The sequence below is a fragment of the Gorilla gorilla genome, chromosome 6 (assembly GCF_029281585.2).
Source record: "Gorilla gorilla gorilla isolate KB3781 chromosome 6, NHGRI_mGorGor1-v2.1_pri, whole genome shotgun sequence".
In the NCBI taxonomy this organism is placed as follows: domain Eukaryota; kingdom Metazoa; phylum Chordata; class Mammalia; order Primates; family Hominidae; genus Gorilla; species Gorilla gorilla.
In genome coordinates, this window is record NC_073230.2 from 45,931,136 (window position 1) to 45,956,249 (window position 25,114).

Consider the following 25,114-nt stretch of genomic DNA (forward strand, 5'->3'; position numbering starts at 1 on the left):
GACTGGTGAGAGGTGGGTTGGGGCAGTTAACGTCTTTGGCTATTTCTAATTGCTTTCATTTTCCCTGCACCTACCACTTACAACTAGTATACTAGCAGAAAGCATGGAGATACACACCCAGTCACTCAAAGTATGCAATGAGTTAGCCTAGGCAGAGTAGAGTGGAAATCCTTCAATTAGGTATGGTGAACACCATGTGCCTATAAGGTGACAAGGCTCATTACTTTTAGCAAAAATGTGTTACCTTCAAAGGAGGCTATCCCTTGAAGCAGTGGCCTATGTAACTATATGCAAACTCTTATAAAGCCCTTCCTTATGGACTTGCCTTCTAGCCTGGGGCATTCCTTTAATATCTTCCAAGTAGCAAATCTTGATTCTCTGAAGATGAATTTGATTTTTGAAAGCATCTATGAATCAATAACTTTTAAGTCTTAGAATAAGATGGAAGAGTGCACTGGGTAATCTTATTTTTGTTCAAAAACAAGAAGCAAAGTAAATAATGTGACTCATTTTCTTATGTAATTTTTAAGTCAATTACAAGGATAGCTTACCATGGTAGAAATGACTATTTTGAAGAATATCACTCATTTTGATGTATACATTTTGGGGTTAGAAAAGATAAATCAATCTTATTTCCTTACCTATCTGATATTTGGGAAACTTGGGGGAAAACCCCAAATCTCCTAAATAAGGGTAAGGTTGACACACATTAGCTTTTCTTATGGAAAATTATATAATTCTTATTTAACCATCCAATAGGAAACTTAATTAAATTACATTATAAAATTAACTTACATTTCTTGAAAAGAGAAAAAGAAGTTGTTGAGATTTCTCATTGTGCACTGACCCTCTATAGTTAAAAAATAATTTATTATACATTTTTTATACTTCCATAATAATCCCAATTTGGAATTCATTTTGGTACACTGCAGTAAATACATGCTTAGTTGCTCATGCATGGCTGCCAAGATAGAATCCAAACTATATTTTACAATAACTGCTCACAGCTGTAAGCCTGCCTGGGTTGGTGACAAGCAGGCTCTTATTATAACATTGATTTCAGATGTCAATGCTGCATAGCAGAAACCATAACGCAGGGTATCCCGCCAATCACAGCTGGAAAAGTTAAACATCATCCCCTCATGAATGGTCCTTCATAGCCCTCACTGATGGGCTCAAGTAAATATTTGGAAATTTGCCTGAGGTTTTAACTGCACATGGCCTGTTGATTTCAATAGGAGGCAAGGAAGTCAACTGTGTTCCATGCTTTAAAAATTCTCCACTGAGTATTTTTGTAAAATACTCCACCGAGTATTCTACTAATAATTACTTTAAATGTAAGTTGATTAATCTTCCTTTCCATCATAGCTCATTCATTACATAATCACTCAACACTATTTTTATAAAGTGATGGAGTCTATACCTACTTCTAACTTCCCTTCACTGAATAAAGGCAGACAGAATAACTTAAGTCCATTTTCACAGAAAAACTTCTTTCAAATATTAAATACAGCTATCTTCTCACTCTCCAATTCCAAATTTTCTCCTTTCCAAGTTAATAGCATAGCTATTAAAAGTTAATAGCATTTTGATTTCCTCAACTGTTACTTGTGTTATATGGCTTCACAATTATCTATCTTGGTTGATAGCCTCTATGTATGCTCCAGTTTCCTAAATGTGGCTTGAGGGAGACAGAGAGAGAGAGATTCAGCCTCTTTCCATAGAAAACCTTAACGTATATTTACCTTACCTTCAGGGCATCCAGCAAAAGATCTAGATGATATTGTTTCCAAATCTCTACATGGTTCAGAAACTGCAGGATCATCTTTGTATATGACCTCAACCATGGACCCCAATAAAAGAATTACTCAAGGAAAAGTTATATTGAGCTCTTCATCTTTCTGACATGGAATAAACTGAGAAGACCAGCCAATATAATCTGTCATAATTTTATTTTAATCTTTCTGTGTTTCAATAAACGTAATTCTGTATGTGCTTGTATTCTGAAATTACATGCTCCTAGACAGTGTGGCCAATTTCTAAATATAGTACAATAACTAAGATCTTCCCATTTTATTAATGATACTAAGTTTTTATTCCTGAAACTCAAAAAACTTTCAGATGTTTGCTTCTCTAGTTAGTCACAGCCTTTATTTGCTTAGCTAAGTCATACTATGAACATATATCATATGAATAATTTGAACAAGTTGTAAGCTGCTTTGGAATTTTCAGGTAGGAAGACACAATTTAACCTCTTCTGATTTCTTAAGTATTGCTTTTAAGGAGATTAAATTACCATGCAATAAAGGTGATGGTAGCAAGATGGAAGAATAGGAAGCCCTGGACTCTCCTTCCCCACAAACATACAGATTTAATACAAACACAGGAATCAATTTTTGTTTGTAAGACACCCAGAAACTAGTTGAATAGCTCCTTAACCCTTGGCAAGTGCAAATCCAGCCACATTGAAACAAGCAGGAAGAGGGGAGCTACATTCTTGCTATCCCTAGCACAGTGCCATATAATGAAGAGGGAACCTCCAGCTCCTTACTTCTCAGTGAAGAGTGAAGAAGTTGGACAGCACATCTAGCATCCCAACTTTTCTGACTTCTACCCAAGGGAGTGCCTTCTACTTGCCTATCTGGGATAGCTGACAGGTCCAGCATACACTAGTCCCTGGGGTCTACAGAGGATAAAACAGAGGTTTGAACAAGAATGCAGGCACTTGCCATGGCTCCTCTCCCTAGCTTAGTTTAGAGCAAGCAGGAGGAAACAAATAAACAAATAAAAACACACTTCTAGGTAGTATGGCCTACCATACAACTAGTTGCCACAGCCCCTCCCCTCAACTGAGGGATAAAACAAACAAACAAACAGTAAAAAACACCCAGTTTCCTGCTTCTATCTATGCAGGGAAAGAGTTGAACAAGCATCCAATGATACAACTTTTGGGGGCTTCCCAAGAAAATGGCTTCCAAAGAAAATGAGTCTTGCTTGTCTCAGAGCACTGAAATGACCCAGCATTCTCTAGATGCCTAGGGGGTGCTAAGAACAAAGAAAACAGTCAGAATAGTCAAAAGTTTGAGAGGCTTCCAAAATCTATGACTGGGATGATTGGTGAAGGTCTTCTCCTATATGGAGCTAGTCCACAAAGATTAAAAGAGGCGGCTGTTTTGTCTAATATGAAGATATCAACATAGAGAACCAAGGTAAATTTAAAAACAGGGAAATATGTTTCAAACAAAGAAACAAAATAAATTTACAAATATCAACCCTAATGAAATGGAGATATATGATGTGCCTGACAGAGAATTCAAAGTAACTGTCACTCAGATCAGGATAATAATGTATCCGCAAAGTGAGAAATTAAACAAAGTGATATAGAAAATATCAAACAGAAATGACAGAACTGAAAAATACAATAAGTGAACTGAAAAATTCACTGAGGGGGCGTTCAGTAGAATATTAGATCAAGCAGAAAAAAGGATCAATAAACTCAGACAGTTCATTAAGAATCATTTGGTCAGAGGAACAAAAAGAAAAACAAATGAAAAATAGTGAAAACAGTTTAAGGGATTTATGGGACACCATTACATAAACCAATTTATGCATTATGGGAGTCCCAGAAGGAGAAGACAAAAATAATCAGAAAGCTATTGAAAGAAATAATGACTGAAAACTTCCCAAAACTGGGAAAGAAAATGTTCATTCAAATTCAGGAAGCCCAAAAACTCCAAATACAATGAACCCCTAAAAGTCTACACAGAGACACATTATAATCAATTGTCAAAGACAAATATGGAATTTCAAAGTAGCAAGAGAAAAGTGACTTGCTCACATACAAGGGAATCTCTGTAATACTATTAGTGGATTTTTAGCAGAAGCAGGCCAGAAGGGCGTCAGATGACGTATTTAAAGTGATGAAAGAAAGAAAAAACTGTGAAACAAGAATACTTGTTTCTTGCATTCTTAAAGAAGAGATAAAGACGTTGCTAGACAAACCAAAGCTGAAGGAGGTCATCACCATTAGGCCTACCTTATAAAAAATGCTAAACAGATTTCTTTAACATGAAATTAAAGGACACTAAATAGCAAACAATAGCATAAAAAAGTATAACATTTGTTGGTAAATGTAAATATATAGACAAATACAGAATACTTTATTACTGTAACAGTGGTGGGTAAATCACTTTCAATTCTAGTATAAAAGTCAAAAAGACAAAAACGCTAAGCATAACTATAACTAAAAAATATATTTATGGAAACACAATATAAATATATGCAAATTTTGACAATATAAAGTATACATGTGGTGAAAATAAAAGTGTAGAGTTTTTATAGGTGATTGATGTTAATTTAGTTCTTAGCTTAAAATAGACTGTTATAAAATATTTTATCTAAATTCTGTAATAACCACAAAAATGCATATGGAAGTTACACAAAAGTAAAACAAAAAAATCAAAGCATATCAATACAAAGAAACAACAAAATACAAAAGAAATTAGCAAGAGAGGAAAAGAGGAACAAATGAACAATAAGACAAACAGAAAACAATGAACAAAATGGTAACAGTAAATCCTTTCCTACTAATAATTACTTTAAATGTAAGTTAATTAAATTCCCAGTCAAAAGACATAGAGTGGCTAAATGAATTTAAATAAAAAAAGATCCAACTATTTATTGTCTACAAGAGATTTACTTTAGATTATAGAACACACTTGGCTGAAAATAAAGAGATGGAAAAAGATATTCCATGCAAATGGTAACCAGAAAAGATTAGGGATGGCTGTCCTTATCAGACAAAATAAACCTAAATTCCAAAACTGTCACAAGAGAAATGGAAGGACATGTAATGATAAAAAGGTCAGTCCCTCAGGAAGATATAGCAATTATAAATATAAAGCATCTATATATGTAAAGCAAAATGACAAACTGAAGAAAGAAACAGACGGCAATATAATAATAATACAAAACCTTAATACCCCTCTTTCAATTACAGATAGAACCACAATTTCAATTACAATTTCAATTATAGACACAATATCAACAAAGAAACAGTAGACGTGAGCAACTATCAAATGGACCTAACAGACATATACAGAATATTCAATCCAACAACAGCAGAATACACATATTTCTTAAGTTGCACATGGAAGATTTTTTCAGTATAGAAAGTATGAAGGGTCACAAAACAAGTCTTAACAAATTTAAGAAGACTGAAATTATACCAGGTATCTTTTCCAACCACAATAAAATCAACTAGAAATCAATAGCAGAAAGAAAACTGAAAAACTCACAAATGTGTGGAAATTAAACAACACAATTTTGAACAACCAATGAGTCCAAAAAGATATCAAAATGGATATTAAAAAGTATCTCAGCGCAAATGAAAACTAAAACAAGTAGCAGAAAAAGCTGTACTAAGTGGAAAGTTTTAGTGATAAACGCATACATTAAAAGGAAAGATCTCAAATAAACAACCTAACTCTACATCTGAAGGAACTAAGAAAAGAACAAATGAAACCCCAAATTGGCAAAAGAAAGGAAAGATAAAGATTAGAGTGGAAATAAGTGAAATAAAGATTAGAAAAACAACAGGAAAAATCAAGGTAACTATTAGTTTTTTTTTTTGAGCAGATAAAATTAACAAACTTTTATCTAAACTAAATAAGATAGAAGACTCACATAAATAAAATCAGAAATGAAAGGTGATACATTACAACTGATGCCATAGAAATAAAAAGGTTAAGAGACTAATATGAACAGTATATACTGGCAAACTGAATAATATAGAAGAGACAGATAAATTACTAGATACATACAACCTAGGAAGACTGAATCATGAAGAAATGGAAGGTTTGAACACATCTTTAAGTAGTAAGGAGATTTAATAGGCAACCAAATACCTCCCAACAACAACAAAACCAAGACCAGATGGCTTCATTGGCAAATTCTACCAAACATTTAAAAAAGAATTAATGCCAATTCTTCTCAAGCTCTTCCAAAAAGATTGCAGGGGAGAGAACACTTCAAACCTCATTTTCTAAGTCCCTGATATCAAAGTCAGACAAAGACACCACAAGAAAAGAAAACTACAGACCAGTTTCGTGATTAACATAGATGCAAAAAACCGCTACAAAATACCAGCAAACTGAATTCGACAGCAGATCAAAAGGATCACACATCATGACCAAGTAGGATTCATTCCTGGGATGCAAGAATGGTTTAACATATGAGAATCAATTAATGTGATACACCACATTAATAGAATGAAAGATAAGAATCGCATAATCCTTTCAGTAGATGTAGAAAATGCATTTGATAAAATTCATTATCCTTTCACGATAAAATGCTCAGCAAACTAGAAATAGAGGGAAATTACCCCCAACATATCAAAGGCCATATATGAAAAGCTTACAGTTAACATCATATCCAGTGGTGAAAAAGTGAAAGCTTTCCACTGACATCAGAAACAAGACAAGGATGCCCACCCTCACCACTTCTTTTCAAACGAAAAAATTAGGCAAGAAAGAGAAATAAAATTCATCCAGATTGGAAAGGAAGAAGTAAAATTGTACCTTTTGGCAGATACTATGAGGTTCTACATGGAAAACCCTAAAGGCTCTACAAAAAAACTGCCAGAACTACTAAACAAATAAGAATAGTTGCAGGATACAAAATCAACATAAAGTAATTAGTTGTCTTTCATCATACTACCTGACTTCAAACTATACTACAAGGCTACTGTAACCAAAACAGCATTGTACCGGTACCAAATGAGATATATAGACCAATGGAACAGAACAGAGGCCTCAGAAATAATGCCATACATCTACAACCATCTGATCTTTGACAAATCTGACAAAAACAAGCAATGAGGAAAGGATTCCCTATTTAATAAATAGTGTTGGGAAAACTGGCTAGCTATATGCAGAAAACTGAAACTGGACCCCTTCTTTATACCTTATACAAAAATTAACTCAAGATAGATTAAAGACTTAAACATAAGACCTAAAACTATAAAAACCCTAGAAGAAAACCTAGGCAATACCATTCAGGACATAGGCATGGGCAAAGACTGCATGACGAAAACACCAAAAGCAATTGCAACAAAAGCCAAAAGTGACGAATGGGGTCTAATTAAACTAAAGAGCTTCTGCACAGCAAAAGAAACTATCATCAGAGTAAACAGACAACCTACAGAATAGGAGAAAAATTTTACAATCTATCTATCTGACAAAGGGCTAATATCCAGAATCTACAAAGAACTTAAACAAATTTACAAGAAGAAACCAAACGACCCCATCAAAAAGTGGGCAAAGGCTATGAACAGACACTTCTCAAAAGAAGACATTTATGCAGCCAACAAACATATGAAAAAAAGCTCATCATCATTGGTCATTAGAGAAATGCAAATCAAAACCACAATGAGATACCATCTCATGCCAGTTAGAATGGCGATCAATAAAAAGTCAGGAAACAACAGATGCTGGAGAGGATGTGGAGAAATAGGAACGCTTTTACACTGTTGGTGGGAGTGTAAATTCGTTCAACCATTCTGGAAGACAGTGTGGCAATTCCTCAAGGATCTAGAACCAGAAATACCATTTGATGCAGCAATCCCATTACTGGGTATATACCCAAAGGATTATAACTCATTCTACTATAAAGACACATGCACACATATGTTTATTGCAGTGCTATTCACAACAGCAAAGACTTGGAACCAACCCAAATGCCCATCAATGATAGACTGGATAAAGAAAATGTGGCACTCATACACCATGGAATACTATGAAGCCATAAAAAAGGATGAGTTCATGTCCTTTGCAGGGACATGGATGAAGCTGGAAACCAACATTCTCAGCCAACTAACACAGGAACAGAAAACTGAACACCTCATGTTCTCACTCATAAGTGGGAGCCGAACAATGAAAACATGGACATGGAGTGGAACATCACACACCGGGGCCTGTCGGGGGGTGGGGGACTAGGGGAGGGATAGCATTAGGAGAAATACCTAATGTAGATGATGTGTTGATGGGTGCAGCAAACCACCATGGCACACGTATACCTATGTAACAAACCTGCACGTTCTGCACATGCATCCCAGAACTTAAAATATAATAAAAAAATTATTAGTTGCCTTTCTATACACTGGTAACAAACTGAGAAAGAAGTTACGAGAGCAATACCAATTACAATAGCATCCAAGATACTAAAATACTTAAGAATAAACCTAACTGTGGAAGTGAAAGGATTTATACACTGAAAACTATATAATATTCAAAAATAAATTAAAGAAGGCACAAACAAATGGAATGGCATCCTGGGTGCACAGACTGAAACTTACTATTGTTAAAATACCCATACTACCCAAAGTGATCTACAGATTCAATGCAATCCCTATCAAAATCTTAATGGAATTTTTAACAGAAAGTTTTTTTTTAATTCTAAAATTCACATGGAAGCACAAAAGATCCCAAATAGCCAAAACAACTTTGAAGAAGAAGGATAAAGCTAGAGGCATTACACTTCTTATTTCAAAATTTGTTACAAACCTCAGTAATTAAAACAGCATTGTCCTGGCATAAAGACAGTTATACAGACCTCTGAAACAGAAAATAAAGCCCAGAAGTAAATCCACAAATATTCAGTCAACTGATCTTCAAAAAGGGTGCCAAGAATACAGAACTGGGAACAGGCAGTCTCCTCAATAAATGGTGCTGGGAAAACTGGATATTTACATGCCAAAAAATTAAATTGGACCTTTATATTATACCATACACAAAAATCAACTCAAAATGGATTAAAGACCTGAACTGTAAGCTCTGAAACTGTAAAACTCCTAGAAGAAAAGTTGAGGGTGGGGGGGAAGCTTCATTTTCTAAATGAAGATGTTTTAAAATAAACATTGGTGTTAGCAATGATTTCTTGGACTTGACACCAAAAAGATAGGCAACAAAAGCAAAAATAGACAAGAGGAACTGCATCAAAGTAAAAAGCTTCTGCTCAGCAAAAGAAACAATCAAGAGTAAAATGCAAGCTATAGAAAGGGAGAAAAGATCTGCAAACCACATGTTTGATGAGGAGTTAATTTCCAAAATATACAAAGGAACACCCAGAGCTCAATAGAAAAAATAACTAATAATCTGACTTAAAAATAGGCAATGGACTAGAATAGCCATTTCTCCAAAGACCTACAAACAACCTCAGAGAAGCAAAGAATACATAGAATGATGGTTGCCAAGGGCTAGAGAGAGTTGGAAAATGAGAGTTGCTAATTAACGGGTATAAAATTTCAGTTACGTAAGATGAATAGGTTCTAGAGATCTGCTGTGCCTACAGATAACAATACTGTATTATGCAGTTCAAAATCTGTCAAAGGGTATATCTCATGTCATATGTTCTTACCGCAATAAAGTACAAAATATAAATAAAATAAAATAATTTTGAAAATAAATTGCCATGCAATAAACAGTACTCTGAAGTGATTACTATTGTGAGACTGTCTGCTCCACAAACATTACAAATCCCAAGGCAAAAATTGAGTGACTAATCAAAATTATCTGAAGATGTCTCAAAACATGTTCCCTGGTGCACACGGTCTTACAGAATTTTTAACAATTTAAATTTTTAATTTCTCAGAGAATTTTTAAAACCCAATTCACACCTGTTAATTAGGTTGCATTTGCCCAACTACTTAGTAAAGCACTTTGCTGCCTAATATGGTAACATCATCGAAAATCTACTATTTGGATTTGCTCTATGTGGCATTTTGTCAATAGGTCTAACACATTTAGTCTGATCCATTTAGTTTCATTTACCATATACCAACCCTGATAATTTAAAAGCCATCTTCACCTCCAGAGTCAATTCCAAATCTACAATATTCAATCCTTCACTTGTCCATTTACCTCTGTAATAGATTCAAGGGTCAAATAAGATCAATGTTTCAGACACAATATTTTTAGGTCCAGATGCAAATGTATTTGAAATGCTTATATCTTAGCACTTTAACTTCAACCTGAAAATTTCAGTGAGAGAAAAACTATCCAGGTTCACTATAAATGCATGCAAAATAGACAGTAAAGAAGGAAAGATCAGGTTTTGCTCTCATATTTACAATGAAATTTCTCCCTTCCTTGTGACCACTGGTTATTCTAATGGAAATCCTTGTCAAATGCTATATAATAAAAGTTTTGATTATAAAGAAGATTGGAATTTTTGGTAGCTCTGGTTTATGATTTTATATCTATAGGTTTAAAAAGACTTCTGTAGAATAATAAAAGCTGAAGCAGTTCACTAAAAGCGAAATGTGATTTCTGTAATGACATTTCTTTTCAAACTGATAGGAACAATATAAAACTCCCACGCTTAAATAAATGAAAAGTTACCAACTATCTTTGATGTCAGTTTGAGGACTTTTAATAATTCTTCTCTTGCCCATGTTTCAATAACTACATGACCCCACTCAATTCTTCCCTTTACAGAGTAAAATACCTTTATGTCAGGAAATTGCCCCAGGTAGGTATCCAGTGTTAGCAAGGACCCATCCACAAGTTTTTGATGGAAGTCTTCCCACAGCACATCACATTTCTAAAAGAAATAAAGAGATCACTGCTGAATTATTTTAATTGGATACCTTTCACCAAACTTCTAAAAAAAATCTGAAACTATAAAATTAGACAAGTAATACTTTCCCAGATATGAGATGCTAGGGAAAAAATGAGAATCATTTAATAATGCAATAAAATTTTAAGGCAATTTGGCCACTGGTTCTAGTTAACAAAACAGGCTAGCTAAGAGCTCAGCTCATTAAAACTGTATTTCTGATTCTAAATTACTAAAGAATGCAGAAACTTCAAAAGATCCCCATAACCCTATAGATGGACTTTGGGGCTAAGAGACTGAGAATAATTCCACTAAGACAATTTGCTTTTGAAGCACTCCATGAAATCAGAAAAAAATCCACCACTGAAACAAACAACAAATCATTTCTGAAGCGTCCCCAGGGAAAACAGAAAAGTTACAGTCATATTGGGAAAGGTCTTACCATTTATGGAGTATCAATTATGTTAAACATACAATGAATATTAGGTATTATTATTATTACAACTAGTATTCCTACTGTCACTATGTTAAGGCATTCTCAAAAATTGTTTTATGAGAAAAGACTTTGTTATTTCCACAATACAGAAGAGGACACTGAAGCCCAGAGATGTCACATAACTTGGCCAAGGTTATGCAGTTGATAAATGACAGACACAGGTTTCAACTCAGATTTGTCTCCTTGAACTCAAAGCCATGATATGAAAGTCAGGATATGACTATCACACCAGGCTGCCTCACCAGAGGACTTTTTATCCCAGCTGTGTGACTCTGGGGAAATAGACCTCCCTGAATTTCAATTCCCCCAGTTAAATGAGTTGGCAATGTAAAGTGCTTCACAGAATTTCAGGCAAATAGCAGGTACTCAAGAATGTCATCTTCACATTTCTCTCACTAGCACATTGCGGGTCTCTTGACACAGTCTGCTATTTGTCACCAATCTCTACGCTTTCTTCCTTCCTAACTGAACCTCCCATTTTAGCTCAGCCCTTGGCCACCTAGGATAAAGACTCTACTTCCCAGACTCCTTTGCAACCAGGTGCGGTCATGTGGCTGTGTTCTAGACAATGGGATGTACTTTCAGGAAGTGTCCTGAAAAAGAGGGAAGGAGTGGGCTGTCTTCCAGACTTCATCCTCCTTGCTAACTGGCATGCAGAAACGAGAGCTGATGGCCAGCGCTCAGAGAGTCACCTTGCCCGTGAAGGCATGCCAAAAATGGCAAACTTGGGCCCCTCATACTTGTGGGGCCAATATGCAACGCCTGGACTGCCGACCTTTAAATTCCTCTATGTGACACGTAAGTTTTCATCTTGTTAAAACGCACACACACACTTTTAAAATTTGCTTTTGTTTCTTTCTCACACTTCGAAAAGTAGTCCTAATTTTTGCAAATCTCAATTCAAGAATTTTATGCAAACCAAAACATTTAAATCCACTCTTTAGAAAGGCTCAACTGCTGACGTGAGTAGACCCTCTGAACATGCAGTATTCAGTTTCTTCATCATCACAAGAGCCTATGTTTGCATCTGCAACTGAGGATTCCAAAAAACCGGGCGGCTGCAAGAACCAAGGTAGGATAACAGTCATTTCCTTTAAAAAAGAAATGCCAATAGTGACCTTTGCCACACATAGAAGGTAACATGGTGTTCTGAAAAGTTATTAACACAAGTTTCTATTATTCCCTTAAAAATTATTTTTTTTGCGACGAATTTTTAGTTATACCACTAATTAGAAATTTACAAAGTATTTAGCAACATGATGTTGAAATACTGTGTTTTAATTGAAGAAATGTGAGAAGATGCAATTACTTAATCATTGCATCTGAACGTAATGTGTGTGGTCTGGTTTGGCCAAATCTACATCCTGAAAGTTTTTGAAAGATGTAAAAGAGCCAACAAGTGCTTTCCTCATAAATAAATCTCTGTTAGTATCTCAGTTATAAGAAGATTATGAAGCTCAATGTCAGGGTGTCAGAATTGCCATGGAGCAGCCTAGGACTCCACTGTTAACGCAGGTTTTCCAAGGCTGCACAGACATTCAGTGCATCACCTATCAGACCTTCCCCTGAGCTCTGGCTGCCACATCAAATTTAGGTCGTCTGTGCCTAAATGAGCTGCAATAACTCACCCGGAGTAGAGAACATGACAAACAACTGCTCTTCGTTTTAACAAAGAACTTGGATGTGAGATAATCTGTGACTGGCAGTTGTCTCACATCAGTAATCATAATATGTACCAAACACTGAGTAGGTAGAGGACATCCGCACAAAGGCAATAAGTGTCTTATTAGTAGATACATTTTTTTTTTTATTTTGTAGATGAGGAAACTAAAGCCTAAGAAGATTAAAGAACTGGTCCAACGTCACACAGCGCTACTCAGTCTCTGGTCCATTCTGCTTTCCAGAGAGCGAAACCCACTTGCTCACTCCTGTCAGCCAGAAGCCTGATTTCAAGTGTTAAGACATGTCTAGGGCCAAAGCCTTCCTGAAGTCAAATTCCTTTTCACAGTCTGACTTTGTGCTTGTCTTTGTGAAGTGAAGATTTGTGAATGGACTAGCTGGTGTTAAAGTGGAATGGATGCTCTTCTGAACTCCTGTCCCTGCATTTGGGGAGGCACAGTCAATAGGGGGATTGAGATGAAGGGGTGAAGTTGGGACAACACAAATCACACCATGATCCATGTCTGCTAGAAATGGGCTGTTAAGGCTTGTAGTGGGGACAGAAAAATGATATTGTTATTTTGCAGAAAGGAATCTTAAAACACTGCTCTCTACCCAAGTGGTTTTATGATCATCTTCACTTTTATTTTCTTCGAGATGGAGTCTTGCTCTGTTGCCCAGGCTGGAGTACAGTGGTGCGATCTTGGCTCACTGCAACCTCCACCTCCTGGGTCCAAGCAATTCTGCCTCAGCTTCCTGAGTAGCTGGGATTACAGGCGTGTGCCACCATGCCCGGCTAATTTTTTTGTATTTTTAGTAGAGATGAGGTTTAACTATTTTGGCCAGGCTGATCTTGAACTCCTGACCTCAGGCAATTCACCCGCCTCGTCCTCCCAAAGTGTTGGGATTACAGGCATGAGCCACCGCACCTGGCCCATCTTCACTTTTCACTCTAAGTTTGGAATCATCAGGCAGCAGAACTGCACAGTGCCTTCTGAGCACACTGTCTTGCCTCATGATTAAGACTGTAAAGTGGAAAGAGCAAGTCAGGGGACATGTGGACTGAGCAAGGGTCGTGGGAGCCTCATGGAAGCCACCCCAGCTCTTACCTCACCAACCATTTTCACATCTTCCCGCCCATACCAGTCAGGCTCATAGACTTCATGCAGCGACTCCGTGAGCTTCATGGAGGCCTCCTGCATGCCTAGTGTTGGAGAGAAACAACTCCTGTTACACAGAAATGAGTGAGGATTCTCTTCTCCCTTCCTCCACTTTCTTAAGTGAGAGAAAAATATTGTACTTGCTAAACATTTAAGGAAAAATTATAAAGGCACAACTGCTGCTTGTATCTGCTCTCGTATCTTTCTTTGAGGGTCTCTAAGACTTATCACATTGCACATTTTCTATTATTCACTTGATAATGATAGATATGGGGTCTTGGGAAAAATCAACAAGTATCCTACTCTGAAAACTACAATAATCATAATGTGTCCTATTACGTGTGCTGTCACTTGCCAAGTGGTATCGGATGCTAAGAACACTGGTCCATAAAACTGCAGAGTTCTCAAACTAAAATTAGTCCTAAATGAATTTAAATACAAGGCATAAAGCATTTTTAGAAGGGACCAGAAGTAAAAATCAACAGGATTACAGGGCATAACGGTCAAAAGTGGTTAAGTGGCCTAAAATTTTTACAAAGAACAAAGAAAAAAAGTTTGTCATTTTCCAGTATAGTAAGTCCTCACTTAATGTCATCTATAGGTTCTTGCAAAGTGTGACTTTAATTGATATGATGAATAATGAAACCAATTTTACCCAAGGCTAATTCATATAAATAAGAATTAAGTTCCCAGGACATATTTTTCGTCACAGACACATCACAAAACTTCTAACTAAATGTCAAAACACTTCTAATATTGAACATTGAAATAAATGAGAGCAGTACATACATTTAAGGAAGATTAATAAAAACAAGTAAGATAATTATTTACTTACTTACTCCAGTTTAGGGTCATGGGTGACCAGATCCTCTCCTAGAGGCTCAGAGCACAAGATGGGAACCAGCCCTGGACAAGATGCATATCATTGCAGGGTGCACTTACAAACCCACACTCACTGACATGCCAGTAAACTTCACCTGTATATCTTTGGGACGTGGGAGGAAGTCAAAGTACCAAGAGAAAACCCAGTGTACAAATTCCATACGGACAGTGGCCCTGGCTGAGATTTTTTTTTTTCTCATCATTATTGTAACAGATGATGTTGAATGAAACAATGCTATTTGAAGATCTGCTGTATTATTTAAAACTATGAATGAAGTTTTAAATCAAAACTCTTAGAAGTTTTAGGGTTCCTAAGCCTTTGGGTCTGAATTTTCATTAGGGATACATTTGATATGTTGCAAAACTATGGTTTGCAACATCAAAGAATAGCATTAAAGATATATGCTTCTGAGCACAACATGGTGACATAAAGTATCACCCAGTCCTTTTAGTCTCTCCCAAGGACCCCCTGCACAAAGGTTAATGTATGTACTGAAAAGCCACGAAGACAGCTCATGGCTGAGAGCAAAACAAGGGGCCAGGAAGAGCTGGGGACTTGGAGATGCGCCTCCGGCAGAAGACTCTCCCTGACAGCCGGAAGGTGGGACCTGGCCACATTGATGTCTTGGCCTTTGTCACTACGGGGGATAAAAGGGGGCTGGAAACAGGGAGAGGAGAGGAAAATCAGAGCACTGTCATGAGAAATAAAAAACACATCCTGTAAACTTAAGGTCAGTGAATCCTAAGATAAAAATCATTTGTTAAACTGAAAACTCAACATTCTTGCTGGATTGGAGGTAGCTAATTCTGGGTTCAACTGTGAGAGAAAAGGACAAACTAAAAGATGTCTGAAATGACAGAAGTACATCCTTGAGGAGTATGTATAAAAGTCCACATGTAACTTGGTGTTTCATAGCACTTGTGCTCTCTTGAGACACAGCCAACATCTCCCTTCCCTCAGAGCATCGCTGGGCACATTCCACGAAGCCCTTGACAATGAGGTGTCCTGCCTACATGAGCTGAAGAGACTTGACCACCATCAGACGAAGCCCTTGCAGAGTCTGGGGTAGGAAGAAAACAGTATGACTCAAGACTCTGGGGACTCTGATGAAACAGAGTCGTGCAGGTGAAGGGACAGCAAATAGGAGACAAAACCTGAATCCAACCCATCGCACTCTGAATCCAAGCAAGGGGGGATGCGTTCTCTCATGATATGGTCAACACTGAGGTGGAAGCTACATTATGCCAAGTGTCCAAATTCACCCTCACCCAAGTACAAGCAAATCTCTATCAAGAAATATACCCCTCAAATTCATAACAAACATTAGTCACTAGTGGACCCCCTTCTATAATCCAGATGCCAAAAAACTTCTGGCATTTTCTTTAAATCTTTGTCTTAAGTCTGATGGAAACTATACACAGCTGTGTAGATAGGTTTTTAACAATGTCTTAAGAGAAGAAAAAGAAATTTGGCACTGTAGACCAAATAATCTTTGTGATGAAACATAAAATCATGAATATAACCTTAAAATAAAATTATATAAGATTTTAATCATCAAGACTAAAAGCATGATGTTGCAGGAAATATGTCTATTAGCAGCTAAAAGAACTACTAATTACAGGGTGGATAAGTGGTGATGGATCATTTGGACAGAAGCCATTTTGACATGGAAATTGTTTTGAGAACATCTACTCCATAGGATGCACTTTGACGGATACACAGGTGAAAGGCTTCAAGCCTAGCTCCAGACTGGCAGAGCTTTTAGGGATTTAGGGATTACTCTTCTGACAGAGTGTGATGGGGGAAAAAAGCTAAAATACAAGTTCCTTTCAGAGTAATTTGGCAACATCAAAGCAGAAAAGGTGCTAAATGCTACTTCCGAGATTGAATAATATACAATATCCAAAATTTTCTTAAAAGATTAGTGATTTCTAAAACTGTAAGACAAATGCCCAGCATCATATACAGAAGAATTATTATTATTTTACTACTGGATGGGAACCACTTCACTCTCTTCAAAATTTTGGACCTTCTCCAAGACATTTCATATAACATTGTCTATTCCCATTTGCAGCCAAATTTGTGAGCTTCTATTTTCATCCTTTAAGACTTGTTGCATAGATTGCACTACTTTATAAGTCTACTCCTTGCTTAAATAGCCTGAGAGTATGTGTTTTAGTTAAAAATAACATCAGTTAAAATAAATTACGACAATAACAAGCAGCAGCGATAAACCATTAAAAGAACGTCTAAAATACTGCAAGTATCTAGCAGCTTTGTCCCATTGCTTAGACGAGAGCTGTGTAAAAAGACAGCAGCTGCCTCAAAGCAAAGCAAGAGTGGGCATCTTTTTCCTAGATTCTTAAGGAGAGCAAGGATGGGAACAAGAGTTGGAATAAAATAGGCAGTTGGTGAGGTAGCTCAAGAATAGTCAACCCTACCCCTTAGTCATGCCTACACATAAGACACATAAATGAAGAACTATTAATGACACCACATGCACCGTGCTCCATTTAGAGAAAAATCTGGCATGTTCATCATCCCTGTGTCTGGCCTCCGCTGCACCTGCATGCCAGTGACTCCCAATTCTAAATTCCTACTGGACATCTCCACTTGGATGTCTTACTAATACCTCAAACTTCACATGTCAAAAACAAACTCTTAATTTTCTTGTCCAAACCTGCTTCAACTCCTTTTCTCAGTTCTCATGAATGCCATCCAGTTGCCCCAGTTCGAAAACTAGAAGTCATCCCAGATTCATCCTCCCAAAGCTGAGTCACCAATTCCGCCTGATTCTTAAATCTAGCCCCTTCCTTCCCTGCCCACTGCCCTTCCCTGGATTAGATACTCATCACCTATGATTTAGATTAGATAACATAATCCACATAACACGATTTAGCAAAGTAGTTGGCACAAGCAAATGTCCAACTGTCAGCCATCACAATACAAAATATTTTTGGAGGCAACATAACAAAATAATTAAGACTATTATTTGCAATTAATCAGCCTTTGTTAAAAGCTTGGTTCCATTACATGTGATTCATGTGATTTTAGGCAAATTATTAATCATCTATAACCTCAGTTTTCCAAGATGTAAAATACCAATAAATAAACCTGCCACAAGGTTGTAGGGAAAATTACATAAACTGAGACATGTCAATGCTTATCTCAGTACCTAGCATATAAGTGCTCAATAAATGTTAGCTAATAGTATTATTGAACTATTGGACTAGACTTCTACTAAATCTCCATGCAATTTCACTTCTTCCAGCCTGAATTCCACACAATCACAATAACTATTTTTCTAAAATGCTAATCTGATCATGGGACGTTTTCCCTTGTCTACAATAACTCTAACAATGACTCTCCTGTCTATTGATAGAATAAAATCCCCATATGATATGATACATGAAGCACTTCTTTATATAAATGCTGCTGCCTTTCCATGTTTCATCCAGCTCAGTTTTCTGCTTGCATCTCACTGCTCTGTTTGTTCCCTCAAGAACCCATGCTTCCTTCTGATTCCTGGCCCAGTTGTTTCTTCCACCTGCAATGTCCCTCTGAAATCTATCTTTCTCTAGAAAACCTAATGACTTGATGGCCACCTATGACCCCACTTCTTGGGTTCATTCAAGTGTAAGTTCCTTGGAACAACCATTCCTGCCCCAGTCTCTTGCCTCTCCTAAGGTGTGAATCTGTCCTCTGTTATGATGGCACTCAATGCACATATCTATTAAAATACATATTACTATGCCTATCTGGCCTTTTTATTTAACTGTCTTCTCACTCTGCTGTGAGCTCTTTGCAAGCAGGCACTATGTCTTGTTCATCTCTGCATCTCCCTCTCCTAGAACAGTGTCAGGTGCACAAATGGAGCTCCAGAGATGTTTGCTGCTAAAATGAATGCAAGCATAAGATCTGCCTCACGAAGCCTAAGCATCAGCAGAAATCATAAAGACCCATAGAGGAGAAGCCACCCAGAGATCAGTCACAATAAAATGATTAGAATTCATTTAACCCAACTTCACAGAATCCCAGTTTTGGGGCCTTTAGGGGCTTCTGAGAGAACTGAAACATTTAATAGATGAGGAACCCAAAGCAACTAAGAGGCTCAATGATTTTCCCACAATTGCCCCAGGACCCATGACCCTCCAGGGCCAAATATCACTTTCTCCTATGCTGCCCTGATGCTACCTGTGTTATAGCAGGATTAGTGAGCCAGAGTTGTCCTTGGGAAAACAAGAAAAATTGCCCATGAAAGCCTTTGAAAATGTAAATTATGATCTACTTACGGCATTGATATGGTTTGGCTCTGTTTCCTTACCCAAATCCCATCTTGAACTGTAATAATCTCCATGTGTTGTGGGAGGGACCTGGTGGGAAGTAACTGATCATGCGGGCGGGTTTCTCCCGTGCTGTTCTCATGATAGTGAATAAGTCTCATGAGATCTGATGGTTTGATAAAGGGGAGCTCCCCTGTACATACTCTCCCTTGCCTGCTGCCACGCAAGACATGCCTTTGCTCCTCCTTTGCCTTTGCCATGATTGTGAGGCCTCTGCAGCCATGTGGAACTGTGAGTCCATTAAACCTCTTTTTCTTTATAAATTACCGAGTCTGGGGGCATGACTTTATTAGCAGTGTGAGAACAGACTAACACAGGCATATACCTTGTTTTCAAGTTTGGTCCCAAAACCCAAAATGTGTTCCCAGGAACACTATTCATTCTTCACGAGGCTTTGAGAAGAGAGAAGGGTCCTGCAGTCAAATAACTTGGAATTCCTGCCTGTCCCACAGGACTTCTGAGTTGACTTTAGCATATTAAGGGCTCTGAGAAACTCAGTAGTAGCCTGTTTAAAAATTCATTCCAATCAGCTGTGGACAAAGTAATTTAAGCAGAGATCTCTTTTTTGGAGCATCGCTTGTTAACATAGTCAATCAGCAAACCCAAGATGGGGAAAAGCTGATAGAATTCCTTTCTCCGTCATACGGAGCTGTGGCCACTAGCCCTGGAGTGCAGGTGCCATCTGCCAGAAAGGCTTATTTGATGCTTCACCCAGCTTTTCTCTGGAGATCAAGCCTCATCCTCAGGGAATTCTTCTAGATCACATTAAGGAAAAGAATTATGCCAGTCTTTATAAGCAGCACGCTCCACACCAAAGAGGCAGCACAGACCAAATCGAATAGACTTGGGAAAGAGAACTCACTCTTTCATTCAACAAACTTATCCACATTTTCAAAAAAATCAACTAACCCAGAAAAAGTCCTGTGCTTGAAATAATATGACTTCCGTGTTCAAATCCTAAATCAATAATAAAAGAAATACTTAGAGTGGCTTCTATTTTCTGACTGAACTGTTACAAATACTTAAGGTTGATTTGGGAGTAATTAATGATGAGCTCCATCAAACTGTGGAAGTTAAATTCTCTGAGACTTACTTCTTTGCAAATGTAAAATCAAGTTAATGACATTGATAATATGGCTATGTTGGGAAGTTAGAAACAGGTAATATGCCTAAAATGCTTAGCACAGACTCTAACACATAGTAAGTGCTCATGAAAAAGTAATAGTAGTAGGTTGCCATTATTCCATTGTATAGATGAACTCTGACTTGTGAAACCAATGCCTTACCATTGGTCATGTAGTTCAAAGGCAGTAAAAGACAGTAGATAAAACCAGGGCTCTGGAGAAACACAGAACGAAATATGCAATCTGGCCCTGTTGTTTCCTTGGCATGCAACCTTGGATGAGCTATTTAAATTCTATTTTAAAAAATCACTTTTTCTTTTCTTTTTTTTTTTTTGAACAGGGTCTCACTCTTTCACCCAGGCTGGAGTGCAGTGGCATGATCTCCACTCACTGCAACCTTCACCTCCCGGGTTCAAGCAATTCTCCTGCCTAAGCCTCCTGAGTAGCTGGGACTACAGGCATGCGCCACCACGCCTAATTTTTGTATTTTCAGTAGGGTTTTGCCATGTTGCCCAGGCTGGTCTTGAACTCCTGGCCTAAAGTGATCCACTCACCTCAGCCTCCCAAAGTGCTCGGATTAAAGGTGGTGTGAGCCACTGTGCCTGGCTATAACTCACTTTCTTATCTATAAAATGAAGATAATAAAACTACCTGCCTTATAGAGCTGTCATGAGAATTAAAATGATATGCCTGGACTATAAAATTCATAAATATCTTTTAGTTTAAAAATCAATTTTGCTAATTTTTATTATTTTGGCCATTTTTAAATTATTGATATTTTTATTATTTCATTATTTAATAACATGTTTATATTCAGTTTTATATATCCACATTAAAACTGTGAGAATAAATTCTTAGAATGAAACTAGTATGTTAAAAAGCATACCAAATAAATAAATAAATAAATAAATAAAAGATTTTACCAAATGCTCTCCAGAAAAGCTATCCTCCCAGCAATACATGAATGGAGTCCACTTCCCAGAGCTTTACCAATTCTAAATATGACAGTATTTTATTTGTAATGTGTTTGAACATTTGGAGGAAAAGTGATAAAATCTTCTTTTCGATGCTACTTAATATTATTTGATTATTCATGAGGATAAGGCTTTTTCGCGTTTATCATCCATCTATAGTTCTACTTTGGCTAATTTTCCCTTAGAGTTTTCTGCCCATTTTTAATTTAACCAACTGACCTTCATTTAGTTTACTCACTGAGCTCTTTATATCTTCATTTACTTTCACTATGTTGTCAAAATGGTGTTTTTAAAAAACATATTAAGTTTTACATACTTACGACATCAAATCTCTTCATCTTTATGGAGAGATTTAGGGTTTCTGCCTTGCAAGTAACCCTTATAAAGACCTTCTCTACAGCCTAGAGACTAAATTTACTGTATTTTATTCTAGTACTTTAGCACATTTCTTTGCACAGCGATGCATAGCAGACACACCTGACAGTGATAACTTAGGCATCCCCTGAGAATCACCCTGTATGGTAGATGCACCTGAATATGTGCTCAGAGTTCTGAGCTAAGGAATCTGGGAGTGGCCAACCGAGAGATTAATTCCTTGTCTACAAGGAACACCTGAGCCCTGAGCCTGTCCCATTGAAGGTGAGTCATACAGGGGATTGAGGCCATGTGTTTTGGGTTAAACGAAGGTTGCCAGGTGGAGGTTGTTAGGTAGAGGATGCTAAGCAAAAATGTTACAGAAACTGCATTGCTTTTTGCAAACGGATGTAGTTCTCCTGCCCAGCCTGCCACCACTTGGCTGTGCAATACTCCTGCCCAGCCCTGCCATGACTAGGCCCACTCTCTATGTAAGTTTCCCACTAATAAAACCCTGTGTCTTGTTTGCTGACTCTGGGTCCCTTCTTCGGCCTCTTGAACCTGGTGCCATCCCTACTGAAGTTAATAGAGTCCAGTACAACAACATATTTACATCTTTACAATATCTGGAATTAGGAAGGAGGGAGTAAAGCGTGAGGTTGAGAATTTCACTCTAAGTATTTGGCCAGTTTTCCCAATACCCCTTGTCAGATGATCCATTCTTTCCCCACAAAATCTGCCTTATGATACATCATATCCGTGGGCACACTTGGCTGTGACTCAGGGCAGGCAGCGTGATGATGGATAGCAGGCACAGGCTGAGCCCACCTCCCTATTGCTCTCTTCTCCCTCCTCCAGTGGCCTCATTTCCTTGCCTTACATGGCTGAGTCCAGAAACTCATGCTAGGGCCTCTCCATGCCTGTGCATTGCACGTCGGTAGGGATGCAAGCGCTGCTAATCCACACAAGTCAAAGCCAGTCCAGGGCCATGTTTGCTGATCATCTTCCACCTGCCTCTGCCACCATGTCTTGCCCCTTCCAGTGAGAGGGCTTAGGTGCGTGTCTGTGAGTGCTCCACTCTTGGGATGTGGTCTCCCTCAGGAGGTAAGCCGGCTGCAGCTTTTCTTAAACAAGGTCTCAAGCTCACTCTAAGAAATTTTCCTGGAAATCTCTGGCATGTGGGTGGCACTTATTTCTAGTTTCCAGCATAAGGGCACACATATTTTTTCCTTATATATTCTGATTATCATTTCAATGGGAATTTGGGGGTGAGTAGAATGGAACACCTGTGTTCAAGCATCCATCTTGCCAGGAAGCCAAATGGCTTTGTAATTGACACTCAATCCTGTCACTCATGAATTCCAAGAACAACCTGTGCTTAGTAACATGCAGTAAACAACTCATACACATTACCTTTGATTGCTGCTAAATATCCTCGGAGTTCTCGCTGAAGTCTGGTACCCTCTGCCTAAAAAACACAAGCACAGATGCTAAATATCTAGTCTATATTCTGCATGAAAACATGTAAGAAGTGTTAAGTCTCAAAGTTACTATTGCCAGAAGCTCATTCTTGGAAAAAAACATAAATATGTGGACACAGACTAAACAAGGCAATAATGTCCATCAGTCTAGATATTTATAGAAATTTTGTTCCACTTCAAAGAGCAAAAGGAGAAGGCAAGATTTTGCTAACAGATAATACAATTCATTACACATCTTCTAATTCAAGAGCTATCAAATTTCTAGATTTTGACACATGGGTTATAATAGCAGGGAAGTGATCACCATTATCTAACATGGTAGCCACAAGCCACATATGGCTGTTGAGTACTTGCAATTGAGATGTACTGTAAGGGTATTTTCCATTTACAGTGTAACTGTATTTTATACAACATATTTTAGAGACTGAGTACCAGAAAAACCTCATTAATTTTATATAGATTACATGTTAAAACAATAATATTTTAGGTATATTGAGTTAAACTACATTATTAAAATTTCATCTCTTTCTTTTCACTTTAAGGATGTAGCCACTAGAAAATTCTAAACTATGTAGTTTGCATTATATTTTTATTGGACTGCATTGAAATAGAGAAACTGTTAAATTGTAAATGTTGACACATGAATGCCTGTTTTGGTTTGGATACTTTTTTAGAAACTCCGAGACTCTCTGAAACTAGGATGAGACTGCAAATAGTTTAATTTGGAGTTAGTCAAAGAAATGCCAATAGGAGAGTAGAGAAGTGAGGCAGAGAAGGGAAGATAGCTGATACAGACATCATTATCAAGCAAGTTACCACTGTGGGCAACTGGACCTCAGTTCCACTGGGGAACTCTGGAAGACAGTGTCAATGAAACACCCTATAGATACCCTAACTGAAAGGCAAGGAAGCTGAGGCATTTATCCAATATCTCCTGTCAGCTATGTTTCTAGAGCTGCTCCTAGGGGACATTAATTCCCCAATATATCTATATAGAAGCAGAGAGGGCTCCAGAAACCAGAGAAGCCCTCAGGCAAAGAGTTGCCAATGCTGGCACGTCAGTCTTGTGGGCTCAGAAAAAGGTACTAGGGGCATACGTCTGAGCACCAACAGTAGCTGCTATGACTCTACAACTGAAAGTCGATTTAAAACATGCATGCATTTTAATTGCATAGTCATTTAACAAAATTGCAGAGAGCTAGCATACAGGACTCCACCTTCAGCTCAATAATAGGACAGCAACTTCAATAGCCATGTTCAATTTAACAAACATTGTTAGTATTTGCCCAAAAGAGTGGTGGTGGGGGGACCCTCTTTCCTCATTATAATCTAGTGGGGGAGTTAAAATATATAAGCAAAAACAATTGCACTGCAAGGCATATTACATTTAGCATTGCAACAGCCATTCAAAGTGTTGAAGTACAAAAACAAAATGCCCATCACATTTAAAGATAATGATTAATACAAATAAACTGAAAAGAAATAATTAAGACTATGCTTGATGGCAAAAGGGATTCTGAATTAGGATATTTTCCATATAACACTTGCATTGTGCAGGTAGAGTGGCATTATTTCTTTGAAATCTATGTAACACTCAGGTGAGGTATTCTGCATTTGAGTTAAGCTCAGGTTATTTTTGCAGCTCTATAAACCCAGTTACTACCAGACAAAAGCTTAGGATGAGTCCATTTGCTGGCACATATGAACTTCAAACAGAGTGGTTCTATTCAGAATGGCAAAGCAGAAATCAAAGTGCTAAACAATTGACTCCCTTTCTAGTGTCTCAACATGGTTTTAAATCAAAACTCAAGGTTTCTATTCCCTTGTTGAAACATGCAGAAAGTTTGTGTGATGGCAAACTTCCATCAGCTAGAGAAAATAAAGCAAATCATGGTGGGGTTCCAAACAGCAAAGTGTAGTAGAAAACTATTTCCAGAGAGAGGAAGAGGAGAATAAAGAGAAAATGCTGATGATAAACACTTGAGTAAAAGTAGTCGATGAAGAGGACCCAGAGAAGTCAGGATGA

General features: G+C 37.6%; 1 protein-coding gene across 4 annotated transcripts in view; it reads right to left on the reverse strand.

Annotated features, from left to right (window-relative positions):
* The window catches only part of LOC101142148 (amphiphysin), a 247,005-nt gene that overhangs the window by 96,002 nt on the left and 125,889 nt on the right, over positions 1-25,114 (reverse strand). For all 4 annotated transcript variants that reach the window (XM_055347647.2, XM_004045328.5, XM_063708477.1 and 1 more), the window contains exons 3-5: positions 23,021-23,075; positions 13,879-13,973; positions 10,504-10,599 (exon numbers count right to left, since the gene is read on the reverse strand). In XM_055347647.2, the coding sequence (XP_055203622.1) occupies positions 10,504-10,599; positions 13,879-13,973; positions 23,021-23,075 (246 nt within the window). The remainder of the gene's footprint in view (positions 1-10,503; positions 10,600-13,878; positions 13,974-23,020; positions 23,076-25,114) is intronic.